Raw genomic sequence first — 17,130 nt, 5'->3', positions numbered from 1 at the left:
AACAACTACCTGACATTTAGAAGATATCTGAAGGCAGCCCTGTTCAGGGAAGTTTTTAATGTGTGACATTTTAATGTATTTTTAATCTTTGTTGGAAGCAGCCCAGAGTGGCTGGGGAAACCCAGCCAGATGGACAGGGTACAAATAATAAATTATTATTATTAAATTATTATTATTCACTTTTTGTTATTTTTCCATGATCCCTTGCCACTAGCACCCTTGCTATTCCCCCTACTCTAGACCCAGCAGCAAGGCTTTCTCCTGAGAGCAAAGTTGCCCCCAACCCTTTCTATTACATGGCAAGGGTTCTATAAAACTATAGAAAGGGGTTAGTCTGATGAACAAAGCTATCTCTGGAAAGCACACCCGCCCCCAGTGGCATAGCTGTAGACCATGGGTAGGCAAACTAAGGCCCAGGGGCTGGATCTGGCCCAATCGCCTTCTAAATCTGACCCGCGGACAGTCCGGGAATCAGAGTGTTTTTACATGAGTAGAACATGCCCTTTGATTTAAAATGCATCTCTGGGTTATTTGTGGGGCATAGGAATTCGTTCACACCCCCCCCCCCCAATATAGTCCAGCCCACCACATGGTCTGAGGGACAGTGGACCGGCTCCCTGCTGAAAAAGTTTGCTGACTCCTGCTGTAGACTATATTAAGGCAGAATAGGAGAGAAGATGCTTATCCTAAAATTAGTCCTCATGGCTAATTAGATATTCAGAGGAAAGAGGCGAACAATCCATCTGCAATTCCCTCTTTCTGTAATGACTTGGAGTATACAGCTAAAAAAATAAGGCACTTTGGCTTTTTCAAATCATTGCTTCGTGTAAAGAATTTGGGGTTCCTTTGGCATCTCAGGTAAGGCAAACCATGGACTGTAATTTTGCCCCAGTTAGCTTGCAGATTCAGCTCTCTTGTTAACTTTGATACATTGCTAATGCCACCACAACTAAATCAATATTTGAAGTTATGATAGAAGTTTATTGTTGTCCGTGTGCGTGCACACACACATGCGCGTGCATGAATATGCATACAAGTCACCTTGAGAGTATTAAAGGACATGAAAAGCAGACCTTATTTTCGGAAAGGAAGTCAGTATAATTTTAATACACTTTCCTCTGCTCTAAACTACTTAAATCACTCGAATGCTTGGATCTGTGTATTTACATTGTGAACTGCTGGCACAAGAACTGGCGCTGGATTTCCAGACTCCTCTGTAACTTTGCTTTCACATCTCTAGTAGAGCACACAGAAACTGTACGAACAAGTGAGAATACACACAGGCACCCCAAATCTCTGCTATCCTGAAACCGGAAGGCTGCTCTCAGAGTTCTCCTGCCATTTACCATTGTCATTTGCAAAATGACAGATTGTGAAGAAATGGACTCATTCATATTTCAAGGCTGCTTCACAAAAGAGAGGTGACAGATTTTCAGCTGAATGAGGATGCAATCAAAGCTCACAGCATAGAAAAGGAAAGCAGCAGCAGCAGCTGAGCAGTGATTCCAGTTTAATGCAAATGTGATCCTAGCGACAAAGAAACAATGAGTGAAAAGTACCTTCTGAATTCTTCCACCGATATCCAAATACACATACTTGGGCCGGTATGTAGATGAGCTGGATCCCATCTTTTTGAAGACTTGCTCCCGTCAAGACTTTTCCTGTAGTTCTGCTAGGTTAACTCTACGGCAGGAATCAGGTCCAACCAAGCCAAGCAGAGCCACTACTGCCGGATGCATTCGTGTCTTTGCTTTACTCCATTCCAGTGTCTCCACCTACAGCAGTCCCTCCTCTTAACATGCATGCATTTCCTTGTGCCTCTCTGCCACCTCCTTTCCGTTTTGTTCATTCCTGTGACTCCAGCAGCAGCCATGGACGGGAGAGAGCCAAGCCCCAGATCCCGTCTCCAAGTGCCCTCTTGATTCCCATAGCAACTCTCTTTGGCTGCAGAAGCCTCTGGGCAATCAGTGTGTGTGATGCTGTACTGCAAAGTAGGCTTTGATTAGCTGCTTTTGACACAGAAGACAAAGCACCACTTAGGATGGGGGGAAATTACGGTAGCTTCATTTATCCCACAGTTAGCGTCAGTAATTTCCATGCTGAAATTTCAACATCCATCCTTTTAGCAAACCTGTCTAAACATTTTTTTGAATGAACGACTAGCTCCCAGCTGCATTAGTTGTTGAAATCATAAGGACACAATGTAGCAGGAGCTGGCATTACACTTCCTCCAATTAAAACAGATTCTTGTATGCATACTTCTGTTAAAATAGTTCTGTGTCCTAAAATAATTCTGCCTACTGGGAGGAAAGGGGGGGGGGTTAATGATACAGTGATATTTAAGTGTATTATCTTTAATTTCAAGGTTGGAACGAACAGGATAGAATACTCTGTCTCCCCTTCCATTCCAAATTAATTCCAAATGCCATCTGCTGAATGTCACTAATGATCTAGATTACAGTGACTGTGGGCTGCAAGATGCTCAGCTGTAGGGCAAACTGTAGGCTGGTTTTCTTGGCTTCTACATGAACAAAACAACACACCCCATTCAGGCAGGCTTGAAACAAGGACTTGGGGAATCAGTACATTTATTGACTTGAAGATCTCAAAGTCTAGCTGATGATCCCTATATGCCATACGTCTGGAATAGGGCTGCCATACGCCTGGAATTTCCCAGACATATAGCCCTCATAAACAGAATCCAGGATCAAATCGCTGGAATGTTTAGGAAAATCTGGACGTATGGCAGCCCCGTCGGTAGTGTAGATTTTGATGAATTTCATTAAAAATTGCTGAAAAACTCGATTTTTCTTTTTGAGATTTCACAAAAAATCTCAACAGCTCAACAGCTTTGGCAAAAAAAACCCCCAACCACTACCACTCAACAACTTATTTGTCCAGATGTTCACTTTTTGAAATATAGCAACCCTACTATATAGTTGACAATCCCTATATAGCAGCCGTACCAACTAGGCAGCCTCCAGATCTTTGCAGCTGTGTATGCATACAACAGCTGGCTGTGGCTGATAGGAGTTGTGCAAAACAAGTGGAAAACAAGGTTGTAGGAAGACTCCTATTAAACATCTGTTTGATGCTTAAAATATTGATTTCTTAATTTTGGGTTCAAAACATAGGGTCTTATACATGGGGGTGTCTTATACGCATAAAAATACAGTAATTGTAAGTGACAGCAGGCTGAAGAAATTAATCCTGAGCCTTCAGAGTAGCTGCTGCACTGAGGGCCTGATCCTGTTAGCTATAAGGGTTGTTTGTCAGAACCATTGATTACTAACAACAACAAACAACCCTGTAACATTCTTCACCCTTGGCTTTGTGAACATGAAGTAAAACTTGAGTAGGGAGTGACAATATCTGGAGAAAGATACCTTATGCAATGATTTAATGAGGACTATTTTCTCATCTCCCTGTCCCCTTAAATCATTATGTAAGGCATAGCTGATACTTCAGGGAGGCAAAAATTTAATGGCATTCACAGGGCCGGATTTAGGTTTGATGAGGCCCTAAGCAGTGACAATTTGTTGTTAATTGTCACTGTTTTTTTGTGTTGAATATATGCTATATGGCGATTTATTGACCTAATAGGTATCTAAAGCCATTTGCACATAACATATATTATCAAAGTAATTGATACAGAAATGAGCAAACCAGTGATATTTTATGGAGCAGGCTGGCAGGTGGGGTCCATTACTTACATCATAGGAGCCTACAACACAAAACACTGTTGCTGTATGTAGGTTTTATTTTATTTGTTTTTTTTATCTTATATTTTGGAAACGTATATCCAGTTGTTGTTTTTCTTTAAAAAAAATTGGGCCCCAAGAGAGTGGGGTCCTAAGCTATAGCTTGTTTCGCTTATACGTAAATCTGGCACTGGGCAATCATGATTCATAACCATTGGCAAAGTTGTTGTTTTCTTTATACTTATCTGTTCTCTCCCCCTTGCCCTGTCCCAGGTTCAGAGTAGCACCACATTTAATGACTGCAGAGGACACTCTATCGGGTAGGTGTGAAGTGAAGAAGGAGCAGTTTTAAGATCAATGGCCAGCTGAGAGGGCATTTTGGAGATCAGGGCTGAGTTGGAGGGAGGAGGTGCGTGACTTCTGGAGTCAGAATTTATTTTTTAGCAACTAGCTTGGCTTACTTCTGAGCCAGTTCAATTCAGACCAGGTCAGCTCACCTATCTCTACCCCTCACACACACATACCCCAGCCACAAACAACTTCAACCTACCAGATTCTTTCCCCCGCAAACAAAAGTTTGTCTGTGGCCCTCATCTTGTTATTTCTTACTTGAGCACTTTTCTCCCTGTATTCTTTTCACTGAGCAGCCACATGTCAGCTGGGACATTCATTAAAATGCTGTCTCCACACCTCTTTTCTAGATTCGGATTTGCTGCATGTTTGCTCCTTAAAGCACAATGTCTCAGGAGTGTTTCAAGTCAAGTCAACTGGAGTCTTTGGCAGAAAACATGAAGTGGAAGGCTTGTTGTTATTTTTAAGTCTGTACTGGAGCTGCAGCTTCCAGGAATGAGCCAAACACGCAAAGTATCTAAAATACAAGCATGCATGCCTCTTTCAGAAAGATGAAGGGCTCAGCATCCTTTGAGCACATGATTCCAGGAAGCTCAGATGCGTCATTGCATACAGCCACCTTCTGGCTAAAGTACACACTAAATTATAAAAAATAAATCAAACCCATTTTCTCCCTGCTGAAATGGTGCCTTTGTCTGTCATCTAGCTTCCTCTGTCGCTTACAGTTCTCCATTTCCAATTTCCTTTTTTCCATTATACTTCATGCTCCTGTCTTTCTTTTCTCAATCTCTCCTCAAGGTGCTGTCTTACTGCCACTTTGGCTTTTGCTTATTTAAACCCTAAAGAATTGTTTGGCTTCATTTCCTCTGCTCTTGTAGTTTAAATTCAACTCTTTCAGACTACAGTCAAACAGCTTTTGTCTGAGACAAAAACAAGGTTACAACACACCTTTACTTGCTCTTTCCATTTAAAAAAGTCAAGCCAAGTGTTTAGTTACAGAAATTTATGCATGTCATCTTAGGGCACAGCAGCACTCAGGGTTCAGATGATGTTGATGTTGGTTTTCAGTCTTCATGAAATGTAAATACATTCTAATTTGAAAGGACAAAGCTGCTTTTTATCAGTTCAAATTTATTTCTGTAAATAATTTCTTAAAACATAATTCCTAGCTGGTCAATAACATCATCTGGTGGCAGTCATGACTTCCAAAATCTGACTTCTGCCCTTCAACTTTGTTGGTTGTGCTATTATTATTTTATTTGGGAATAATAAGGTAATAGTCTCTCATCTTGTATAGTATACCTTTACAGTATTTGCTCATCATTCCCCCAATTGATTCTGGTAGGACTCTGGTTGCCTTTTATGGAGAATCCAGATAGTATTGTTGCCAAATTGTTACATCCTAATCTTTTTAAGTTTGGTTCACACAACACTGTAAGTCAAACTATGGCTTAGCAACATCACACAAATGTGTGATGTTTTACTGCCGCACTAAGGTGGAATCCACACACATATTAAAAATGCTGTGAAAATGCTTTTTTAGAAAACGTTTTGAAAAATACACTGAATTTTGCATAGCTCACCATCGCCATCTAGTGTCACATTTGTATATTGCACTTTACAACACTTTTAAAATGTTTTATGTGCAGCTGTACAAGATTTGGCTTAGGGTGCTTCCAAACTGAGAGTTGTGGTTAAGCTGCATATTTATTTTTTAAAAAATGTAAATCTCTGCTGGGATTCTCTCACCAAAGAGTACTTACCCCAAACCTGCATCTTGAAATCCAGGAATTCTCCTTTTATACACCTATTTCCCTTTACAACTAGCATGAAGTAAGTAAACCATTTTATGACTTACCAAACATGGAATCTATGTTCTATGGAAGTAGAATAGATTGGGAATAGCCTTTACAAGGTGACATTTTGGGACTCACTGGAAGGGCACATTCTGAAGTTTTATAGTCCATATTTCCACACTCTTCTTTGCTGCAAGTTTTGCACTGTTAAATCTCTGCTGGGGTTCTCTCACCAGGGGGTACTTGCCCCAAACTTGGGTCTTGGTTTCCAGGATTGCAACAGAGAGGTAGTGCTGGATGTTATAGGCAGTGTATAGGCAATGGGAACAGACACAGCATATTAAGAGAATGGGGTGTGTGGAGGAACTGCCTGCATCACCCTAAATCCTGTGCTGCTGATGGCAGAGATTTCCTTATTACTAATCTTTGCAAGCTTAGAATCATAGAATCATAGAGTTGGAAGAGACCACAAGGGCCATCGAGTCCAACCCCCTGCCAAGCAGGAAACACCATCAGAGCACTCAAGACATATGGTTGTCAAGCCTCTGCTTAAAGACCTCCAAAGAAGGAGACTCCGCCACACTCCTTGGCAGCAAATTCCACTGTCGAACAGCTCTTACTGTCAGGAAGTTCTTCCTAATGTTTAGGTGGAATCTTCTTTCTTGTAGTTTGGATCCATTGCTCCGTGTCCGCTTCTCTGGAGCAGCAGAAAACAACCTTTCTCCCTCCTCCATGTGACATCCCTTCATATATTTGAACATGGCTATCATATCACCCCTTAACCTCCTCTTCTCCAGGCTAAACATGCCCAGCTCCCTTAGCCGTTCCTTAGCCGTCTGGGAGCCTTTTATTATTTGGCTGAAGAGCTGAAGAGTACTTTAATTAAATGGCTACATGGTGCTCTTTTTGCAACACAAATCAGACATGTTTGAAGAGAAAGACATCCTGACCAGCTCTGGGAACACGGTCAGGATTTTGGCGCACTAGCCTTGTGTTTCTGGGAAATCCCAGCTATAAAGATTGTCTGGACTCATTTTATAAAAGCAGTGGAAGACTTAACAGACAATTGGAACTTTCTACAGGCTGCTGGCAAGCAAAATTCTAATTTGAAGGGGGGCTGCTGGATTGCTCCGAGATGACAGCCAAGAAATGGAGAGACTCAAGTTCCTCCATTAACCAAAGGTTGATTGACCCTGTCTGGCAGGAAATGTGGAACTGATGGCGACACTTTGTGCCTCAAAAGGGGGGGAACAGTTTTCTTTTCAGAGAAAATTGTGTATTTTCTTCTGTGCTCCAGGAAAAAACGAGGCAATTTCGTATCAAAATGTAAGGTAACATTTCAGAATCACGGCTATTTTGTTCTAAGCAGTTGCCAAGCGCAATGACAATAAGGTTCTGTCATTTCTTTTTAGAAAAAATAAAATTACTGGAAACTTAAAGGAAGAAATAAACCATTTCACAATAAAACAGACAGCAGCTGTCCAGTGTTGATGCTTCATTGACACAAAGTATTTTGGAAAACTATGGTGATGTTAGCAGCTGAGCTCATTGCCCACAACTGGGAAAGTGTCAGTAACTTAAACAATTTGAAGCTTTGGATGGTTGATTCACTTCTATGGGACTTGTCCCCACCTATGACTAGCAGAAGGAGAATAAAGTATGCCCTCTTTGCATAATTCATATTGTTCATTTCAGTTCTTCTTGGTGCAGAATCAGGATTACTTATGAGCAGAGGAATGTGTTGTATATGTTACAACTTATTCAGGACCCTCCTGACATTTCTAGGTCAAACATCCATCCCTTTCATTGTCACCCAGTAATGTAGAGCAGGGGCAGGGAAACGCACAGCCAAACGATGCCAGTGCACAAGCCATGTTGCACTTACAGAGAGGAAAGGCCATGTGGTGCTTCCACTTTCGCCAAAGTACACACAGCCTTTCTGCAGATGAGATACTCACTCATTTCTTCAGTGACTAGTCAAATGGAAGTGAACCAAAAGTTGTAGGGGACAAATAAGGCATAGCGGGATGAGCACCCTTGTTCTTTTCCTGTACCCCTACACCCCTCAAGCTCATGTCCTTCCACCCATCCCAGTCTACCTGAAGGAGCGTCTCCACCCCCACTGAGATCTGGCACCGAGGGCCTTCTGGCAGTTCCCTCCCTGCGAAAAGTGAGGTTACAGGAAACCAGGCATAGTGCCTTCTTGGTGGTGGCACCTGCCCTGTGGAATGCCCTCCCATCAGATGTTAAGGAAATAAACAACTAACTGACTTTTAGAAGACAGCTGAAGGCAGCCCTGTTTAGGGAAGTTTTTAATGTCTGATGTTTTATCACTTTTTTATTATTATCATTAATTCTGTTGGGAGCCGCCCAGAGTGGCTGGGAAACCTAGCCAGATGGGCGGGGTATAAATATTATTACTATTAATCATTATTATTACACACAGCTCTAGTGGAGACCCTCTCCTGCCTTGCCTAATTTCAGAGTTTGCAAAACATGGACACTACAGGATACAAGGATATATGTGCCTCTATTTCATACTTCTTAAAAAATGTAAATGATTACATCATCTGGGGTGAGGAACCTTTTATGGCCTAAGGGCTGCATTCCTTTATGGGGAACCTTCTGGTAAAGGGCAGGGGGAGAGGTGAAAGTATATAGAAGACTACTCCAGTCACATGCCCAGCCATCCCTTCATCCAGGCGAGTGAGCGGCACTCTTTCCGTTCAAGGACACATAGCAGCCAGATAGAACTACCTGAGGACGAAGCTTGGCCTGGGGAGAGTCGCAAGGAGCAGGCAGAGAGACCTGAAGGGCCCCATTTGGCCCTGAGCCTGAACTTCCCCAGTCTGGCTGTAAAAGGTGTTTCCCGCTAACTTTTTAAAAGCTATTTTCAAAAGTGACTAAAGAACAGATGAGGATTCTAATACCACATTCAGAAAGAGGCTGCCAGCTTATTTGCCACTGCCCCAGATCCTTAAAAGGAGAATTGCCTGAATACAATTTATGATCATAGGCTTTCTGTGGAAAAAAAACACACCAAACCCATTTACCTTGCAAGTACGCAGCTGGACTCTATCAACCAAAGCATAACCTATTAATAATAGCATTTGCAGTATGCAGGCAGACAGAATTGGAGTGGTAATGGAAATAAGCACCATGCAGTTCTGGGGTGAGATGTCACTTTAGTCTATTAAAACCATCATCCTCAAGGTCTTGAGTTGATCCTGGAGTTATTACCAATTGCCTGAAAAAATGTAGTTTTTGCAGCTTCCAAGACTAAGAGCAGGAGGAATTGTTCAAGGTGCAGCAAACTGCCTGTGAAATATATCAGCAAATGGATCTGGGGAGTGAGGGGAGAAAGATCAGTTTGGAAAGGAATTTCCGAATTCCTTTCTGAGATCTGAAGCATCATTCATCCATTTTAAGGGGAAATCACCACAAATATGAGCTGCATTTATCCCATCTCCCAAATGTTGTTAAGTGTTAAAAAGAATATACACGCAGACGCCACACTTCTCTCTGCTATTGGGATGATCTCATGTTAGACCACATGGAACTGCCAGTCATCTTCAGTTTGCCTTGACATCTGTATGTGAAAAGTATGGGACGGGGAGGACAACCAGCTTTTCACCCCTAATTTGATCATACCTTTGGGCTCTCGTTAATGAGGATGTTTAATGACAAGGGATATAACTGTTGCAGAAGAACAATTGTTCACTGGTGTCTGAAGAATAAGCTTTAGACATGGTTGCATTGTACAGGTAATATTCACTGCTGTGCAAGATTTATAATTCACTCATGAGCTCACTGAAAAGGTTACAGAGGATGTTAGCTGTAAACACGACAAGCATTATTTCAAACCACTTTATTCTATGGAGGCATTTATCATGAGAAAGCTATCCAATGTGTATGCTATTAAGCTGTGTAGAAATTTGGCAGGTTGAATGGCTGGCTTGACATTTTATGCTTTTTATGCTACAAGTGATTGAAATAAGTGGGACTTTGTTGACTCTGCAGTCGAGGCCAATTAAAGGGTCTTCACACATTAGGACTAATACAAAAACAGGCTTAGTTTTAAGCATTTACAATTATCACAGTATGACTACTTATGAGTGAGAGAGGCAGCACTATTCAAAATTGAACCATCACAAAGAGAGATGAATATTCAAATGAGAGTTAGCTTATATGGAGAAATTCAAAGAGCAGGAATCAGAATGTTCCCTAGTGATATTAAAGAAGAATATCAGGGGCAAATTAGATAGATTTAAAAAAAGAAAAGAAAAGCAGTGATTGGTACCACAAAAACATATTTTCAGCTTGTCGGTTGTCACTTACCATCCACTGTTTCCTTTGTGCTGGACAATAAGTTGGAAAGTAAAGCTTGAGAGGTAGGCAATGCCAACCTCCTTCAAGGCAGCTGTATAAGGGCAAAAATCACATCGTTGGGCAAGAGTGGATGGACTGATGGCTTGAAATATGTTGATGCTGGATCCTTTATATTTTAAGTACCTGATGTTATGGAGTGCTTTAAATATGGCATCTTTATAAAGCTCGAAGCAGATGATGATATCACCCGGGGCTTCACCAATTCTGCTTCGGCCTCAGGGCAAGATCTCCCATAGTGTTGTGCAATAATTATATTTCAGACTGATTAGTGCTGGCAAGATTTGATGCTTCATTTGCAGTTTGAGAATGCCTTTTAGTTGATTAGAAAGGCCATCAAATTTCTGTGCAAGTGATGCCAAAGTGGTGGTCCAGTCACACTTTAGGGCTTGGAGAATTCTTTGTACGTAGGCATCTTAGTCCGCCTCAATAGCTGCTGCCGCTTTCAGAGTTGTCTTTCCCATTGGGCTTACTGGCACATTGTGCCAGGGTGCCGGCCTCTCAGGGGCGCCCCAGCGAGTGGGGGAGCTCTGAGGCTTTGCCAGCGGCCTCCCCTTTCCCTCCTGCACGCCTGCCAGCTGTGCCCCATCAACCAGAGCAAGCAGAAGCTTGGGAAAAGGTCGACAACTCTGGGAAACGGGGTGGGGGTAGGGGCGCTGGAGGGATCTTTGCACCATGGCGCCGGATATGCTTAAGACAGCGCTGGCTGTTTTGTTGCCTTTTTGCAAGAGACTGTTGCCTTTAGGCATATCAGTGTCTGAGGCCTCAGATATTGAGCCTTCAGTTTGCTCTTTTAAATCAAAATGTGCAAACTTACTTCTAGGTCCTTTAAATCCTCGAAGCGTTACTGTTCCTGGTGTGTACAAGTTTTGCTAGTTCCAAAGCCTGTGGTTGACCCTCAATGCGATTTTCACCATGTTGTGTTCAGAGACACAAGATTATGCCAACATTTACGTAGCTTTGCAGCTAGCCATCCCCCCCCCCCCCCCGGTAGCACAAGAACAGTGTGCTGATTGGGGGGGGGGAGGAGAGGAAGGGGGGTTTCTTTTCTAATTCCTTCACTTTTCTGCCATTTTCCTACTCAAAATCATTCTCACCCCTCACCCCCACTGTGACACTGGGTAGAATATATAGGGTGCACCTATATTTTCCTTTGCGGGGAGAAAAAGCCGTTCAGGAAGGGAAATTTAGAATAAACAGCGGGACAAGAAAGAATTGAGCAACCCCATCACATATCATTTTCCCACTCAAGCTGGCAGCCTTTCATAGCTGCTACTCAGCAAAAGAAAAATAATAATTGGGAGACTGCTCTTGTAACTTCTATATAATATCTGATTTGGTCACAAATTTAGACAAAAAACATGCTTACTTATTTAATAAATTCAATGGGACTTATCAGAAGTGAGTAGACTGTGTAGTTTGTCAAGTATGGGAAGGTAACGAAGATGCACACAGCATGAAAACAAATATTTAAAAGTGACCTTTTAACTCCAGTAAATGTTCTTACTGCAAGCCCTGCATTTGGAAGGGATTGTTGTGGAAGCAAAGCTCCTGAGCAGAACCAATACCAGCGGGGGTTGCATTTAAAAGCTGCTTTATGGCTGTTCCTTTGCAGCTATGTATCTACTGCCCAAACACGGACATCTTATGATGTCAGATGTGAGGGAGGGCCTCCACCAGGCCAAATTTGGCTTACAGGTCTGAGATTTCCCATGGCTACGCTTACTCAAGTTGTACGCATAACTATGAAAACCATGGCTATTTTAAAGTAGAAATTTGCCATATTGAGCAGGGAAATGAGGATACAGAATGTAGGACTTTAGAGACATCCACTAATTCTGTCTGACTTAACTGATAATGGGATTTATATATTCATGTAAGCTTCTGCCTTGTGGTTCAAGTATGGTGTACACTATATTAAGTAAGAAAACAATTCTTAGAAAATAGGTAAGTTTATGAACTTTAATAAAAACTAAACATAGTCCTGATGGTCCAAAAGGGGAAAAAACTGGATTTTGAACTTTAATAAATAATCAGTAGCAGTATACATATTGAAAAATACTAAAACCATTGAACAGCATGTAATATGAGTCCCTTTTTAAATAAAATAGTTCTACTATACATCTTTGCAGACCAGAGACAGACTTCGAATTCTCTGGAATTTAAAAGGATGAACAGGGGGAAATTACTACAACAAACAGTTAACACTTGTGCTTTTATGGGATAAAATATACGTGTTTTTCTTTCTTCCTTTCTTAATTTATCTAAATTATTTTTAAATATGCAATTTGTATACAAATTGAGACTTTTACGCTGTAGAAAATATTGGGACTATTCCAATTGTCATAATGAAAATACTCAGTAGAATGTTTTGGTCCCAATTGTTGAGTGACTAAGGCCTCAAGCAACATTATTTTCTGTATATACAAAATGAAGAGGGAAATCCTGGCTTGTACAGTTAAGAGTGAGCACTCTGGAATGGTTGATCCAAAGCAATCTTAATTCTCCAAACCAATCATTGGCCACCAAATTTGACCGGCAATTTTAGAGACGACCAAAGATGCTACACTGCTTGTGCTTCTTATTATAATACCCTCAACATTTTTTTTTTTTAAAGCCTTATAAGACAAGGCCTCCCATAACTGGATTGGCTAGTGACCCTTCTTTTTAATCAGCATTACCCAGAAGTCTAGATGGTACTGCTTATTAAATAAAAAATAACAGGAAGGGGTACGGTTCCCTAGTTACTGACTCCATGAGATTAGGTTCAGAAGCAGGAGACTGGACAATTGCAGAGTAACCACCATATATACCCGGCACTTCAGGTTCCAACCCATTAGATACAAATAACATCATTTTGAAACTGTACAGTGTGAAAAGTTAGTTGATTATGCTGGATAATAGGCCAACCTGCTTTCTTATAACAGAATAAATATCAGATATCCAGCAACAGCCATTCTTAGCAAGATCAGACATAACATGAAGGACACTTTGTTCAATCTTTTGCTAATTCTTCTTAGCACACTGCAAACAAGCATCTAAAGTTAGCTCCATTTCCTTTAGTCCTGCTTGCATTCTATTTTTTTTTTAATGAAACCAATCATGTAACATAAAACTTACTTAAGACAAAATTAGTATCAAGGCGCATTTTCTTTGGCTCAGTTAGTCCATAAAATAGTTAACAGCTCCTTTCTTTGAGGACACTCTCCTTCCTGAGATATTGGTACATGTGCAAAATAAAGAGGGAGGAGCGGAGATGAATTTTGAAACCTTCTTCCCACAATCGTGCAAATCTGTTCAGAAAATGCAGCTCAAATGCAAAACAAACAAAAAACAAAACAACCCAGCAACAAAAAATCCACAAAGACCAGGATCCAGAGAAATATGTGCAACTAGGATTCCCCACCCCTACTTCATTTTCAAGCACAGCAGCCTCCTTCTTGGTAGTGGGTCATAAATAGGCTCTCTGGAACACAGTCAAAGTCTTCATAAAAACAATCATTTTAATTTACTTGTTTCTGAAAATTCAGTGTTCTTTAAACCTACAAGAGAATGAAGGATATCAGCAGTCAAGAAACAAGAGTTGATACATCTTGATATATAGTAATAACTACCTTCAAAGTAGGAAGCCCCACCACCACCTTAATTGCCTTTTAGCTTTCCAAGTGACATCTCACAATAGCTCAGGGCAAGGAACAGCTGTTTTAATTATATATAATTATCTATCATGGTCTTTAAGGTAAAGGTAAAGGGACCCCTGACCATTAGGTCCAGTCATGACCGACTCTGGGGTTGCGGCGCTCATCTCGCTTTATTGGCTGAGGGAGCCGGCGTACAGCTTCCGGGTCATGTGGCAAGCATGACTAAGTCGCTTCTGGTGAACCAGAGCAGCGCACGGAAATGCCGTTTACCTTCCTGCCAGAACGGTACCTATTTATCTACTTGTACTTCGTGCTTTCGAACTGCTAGGTTGGCAGGAGCAGGGACCGAACAACGGGAGCTCACCCCATTGCGGGGATTCGAACCGCCGACCTTCTGATCGGCAAGCCCTAGGCTCTGTGGTTTAACCCACAGTGCCACCTGCATCCCATCATGATCTTTATTCATATTTAATATATAGATTCATAAATGAAATCAATAAAATCAAATCAATAATCAATAAATAAAACAGCTAAGACATTTCTATGTCCATTCCTGGCTGCTAAAAGCTTAACTAACCAAAAAGTGGTGTACAATAGCTTTTGGAAAAGGTACTGTTATCACACTGGATTAGGGCTAGAGTAAGGGAAAGCTCTTCCCATTGGCTACATATACTGCAAGTCATCTAGAGCCCAAGCTCCTTACTAGCATAATTGGCTATATTTAGCACCCTGAAATGGAATGAAACAGAAACTTTGTGCAGTAGAGTATTGGTTTTATAAACTCCTTACTGTCCAGACCTATCAAGAATCAGTATAGTGTGCCTCAGACTAGCTGCAGAATCAGACATGGACACAGTCCAGTTCCACTTTAATTTCACACATTTGTAATTTTCCTGGTGGTAGGAAAGTATAAGGTGTATGCATAAAAAGAGAGTGACGTGCGCTGAAGGAGATGTTTGCTGCAGCAACTCCTGCTGGCAAAAGGCATTTTACAAACTGGAAGAAGACCGTGAGTATCTAGACCTTTTCTAGACCACAGCCTAGGAAGCAAAGAACTTGCAATTTAAAAAAGGGTGACAAATAACATGAAAACAAGTATCAGATACTTGTATCAGACTCATCTTATCTGCTCTTGCAACAACTAAAAGATTTTTTAAATAAATAAATAAAACATTTTCAAACAATTATTTGAGAAGCTGATAAATAGTACAGAAATCCAAACATAGAAAAAGAAAGAAAATTGTCACGTTGTTGTTGAATGGAAAGATATATTAAATATAATGTAAACATAATGTATTGGCACACAGGAAGTTAAGCCAAAACTTACAGGGTACGATCCAGACTACATCGAAGTTCATTTCGTATAAGGCGGAGCAAGAACTGTATAGATAAAATAAAAACACTGTCAAGAGCAAAAATGGCGCCTGACATGAATTCTTCATGTAAATAAAGATGGTGTCTTAAAGTGAGGGACTGGACAGCATTCAGGCAAATGTGAGGGCAGACTGGAGGAATGAATTCTCCTAGGACGCTGACAAAAGACCATGGCAGCTTATGTCATAATAATTTTTTAAGTCTTTAAGGTACCACAATACTCTTTTGTTGTTCTTGCTACAACAAACTAATGGGGTTACATCTCTGTAGGCCAGGTACCCAAAGCAAAGAAATGAAATGAAAGGAGGTACTTGGGTTACCTGGATAAAAGTGGTGTTTATGGACTAGTGGCAGATTCCCATCTTCTAGTGTAAAGGGGCCAGGATGCACAATGGACCTAATTTTTTCATATGGGGAACTTGGCAAACAAAAGGTCTTTGGAAGTCCCTAATTTAAACAACTGCCCCTTTTTAAGCACTGGACATACAAATTAATCCACTGGTTACCAAAAGCCCACTATAGCCCCTGTATAATGCATGACATATTAATCTGCTAGCCAAATATGCAGCATAATGAACCATGCACAGTACAGTGGTACCTTGGATTACAAACACCTCGGGTTACAAACACTTCTGGTTACAGACTCCGCTAGCCTGAATGTAGTACCTCGGGTTAAGAACTTTGCACCAGGATGAGAACAGAAATCGAGTGGCTGGCAGCAGGAGGCCCCGTTAGCTAAAGTCGTACCTCAGGTTAAGAACGGTTTCAGGTTAAGAACGGACCTCTGGAATGAATTAAGTTCATAACCAGAGGTACCACTGTATTATGTCTGAGACCAAGTGTAAATGTAAGTTCAGAGATGCAAAAACTGTAGCCGCAAATTGCTGAAGAGCCCAGTAGAGGGAGCATAAGCCTATTGGGAAACGGATTGATGTGCTAACTGTGTTGTCCTTACACTATTCTGAAAGGGTATCAGCATCATTTGCTTAAGTAACTAGGTTTATCCCTCTGATATAACGGAACTGTGAGGGAGAGACCCAGTGCTTTTTTGGGGGGGCAGAGCGCAGTGGTATGCATACCCCTAAACATTTTGTGACGCAAAGTTTGCCCTCATTGAGGGGCAGTACCGGTATTTCAATATGAGTAGGAAAATGAGAGTACCCCTAAACATTTATTTATTTTTAGAAAAAAAGCACTGGAGAGACCCCAGAGTAGAGTGGGTAAATGACTACTAGAGATAACAGATGTCAAAGAAATAGACAACTATCTGACTTTTAGAAGATATCTGAAGGCCTCCCTCTTTAGGGAAGCTTTTAATTGTATTTTAATATTTTGCTGGAAGTCGCCCAGAGTGGCTGGGGAAACCCAGCCAGATGGGCGGGGTATGAATTTTTTATTTTATTTTATTATTTATTTTTACTATTATACACAAGAGCTTTGTGTGCATGTAATTTAAGAACACTTCTGCAGCAAAACACCTGCTGAGCTGACTGCAGCTGTCCCTGTTGCCATCTTTGTTACGCCAGAGAGGGTTTTGCTCAGAGCACTCTGGGAAATTGTACACAGTGCTGAAGCTGGAAAGGTCAAGCACTTGGTTCAGCAGCCTGCTATATGCCCATGAGAAACCGTTTTAAAAAGAGGAGCAGAAAGAAAAATGAATCCCTTCCTTATGCCACCTGCTTAGCAGAGCCTACAAAGGCGGCCCTGGAGTTTGCAGCGCCATTCCCCTCTCCTTCCAGGAGGAATTGAGAAGGGAAAGGATTTATTTTTCTTTTGCCAAACTTTTAAACTAAGTTTAATGATGGCAGGCACACCGAGGTCCTGCACTGTTGAATTTGGCTTAGCCACTGCTTGACTAAACAGTGTGTCCGCTGCCACACA

General features: G+C 41.3%; 2 protein-coding genes across 8 annotated transcripts in view; both read right to left on the bottom strand.

The window, feature by feature from the left end:
- Nucleotides 1-2,214, bottom strand: part of PDE9A (phosphodiesterase 9A) — a 71,190-nt gene extending 68,976 nt beyond the window's left edge. The window contains exon 1 of the mRNA XM_083437361.1: nt 1,560-2,214. Coding sequence (XP_083293487.1) covers nt 1,560-1,628 — 69 coding nt within the window. The 5' untranslated portion in view covers nt 1,629-2,214. The remainder of the gene's footprint in view (nt 1-1,559) is intronic.
- Nucleotides 2,215-12,182: 9,968 nt separating this feature from the next.
- SLC37A1 (solute carrier family 37 member 1) overlaps nt 12,183-17,130 on the bottom strand; it is a 30,614-nt gene continuing 25,666 nt past the window's right edge. For all 7 annotated transcript variants that reach the window (XM_083437357.1, XM_083437360.1, XM_083437355.1 and 4 more), the window contains 2 exons: nt 15,203-15,255; nt 12,183-13,776 (listed from right to left, as the gene is read on the bottom strand). In XM_083437357.1, coding sequence (XP_083293483.1) covers nt 13,761-13,776; nt 15,203-15,255 — 69 coding nt within the window. In that variant the 3' untranslated portion in view covers nt 12,183-13,760. The remainder of the gene's footprint in view (nt 13,777-15,202; nt 15,256-17,130) is intronic.

The sequence above is a fragment of the Podarcis tiliguerta genome (assembly GCF_965153285.1).
Source record: "Podarcis tiliguerta genome assembly, chromosome: 4".
Taxonomy (NCBI): domain Eukaryota; kingdom Metazoa; phylum Chordata; class Lepidosauria; order Squamata; family Lacertidae; genus Podarcis; species Podarcis tiliguerta.
The sequence above is the reverse complement of the archived record's forward strand: the minus strand, read 5'-3'. Positions and strand labels throughout refer to the sequence as shown.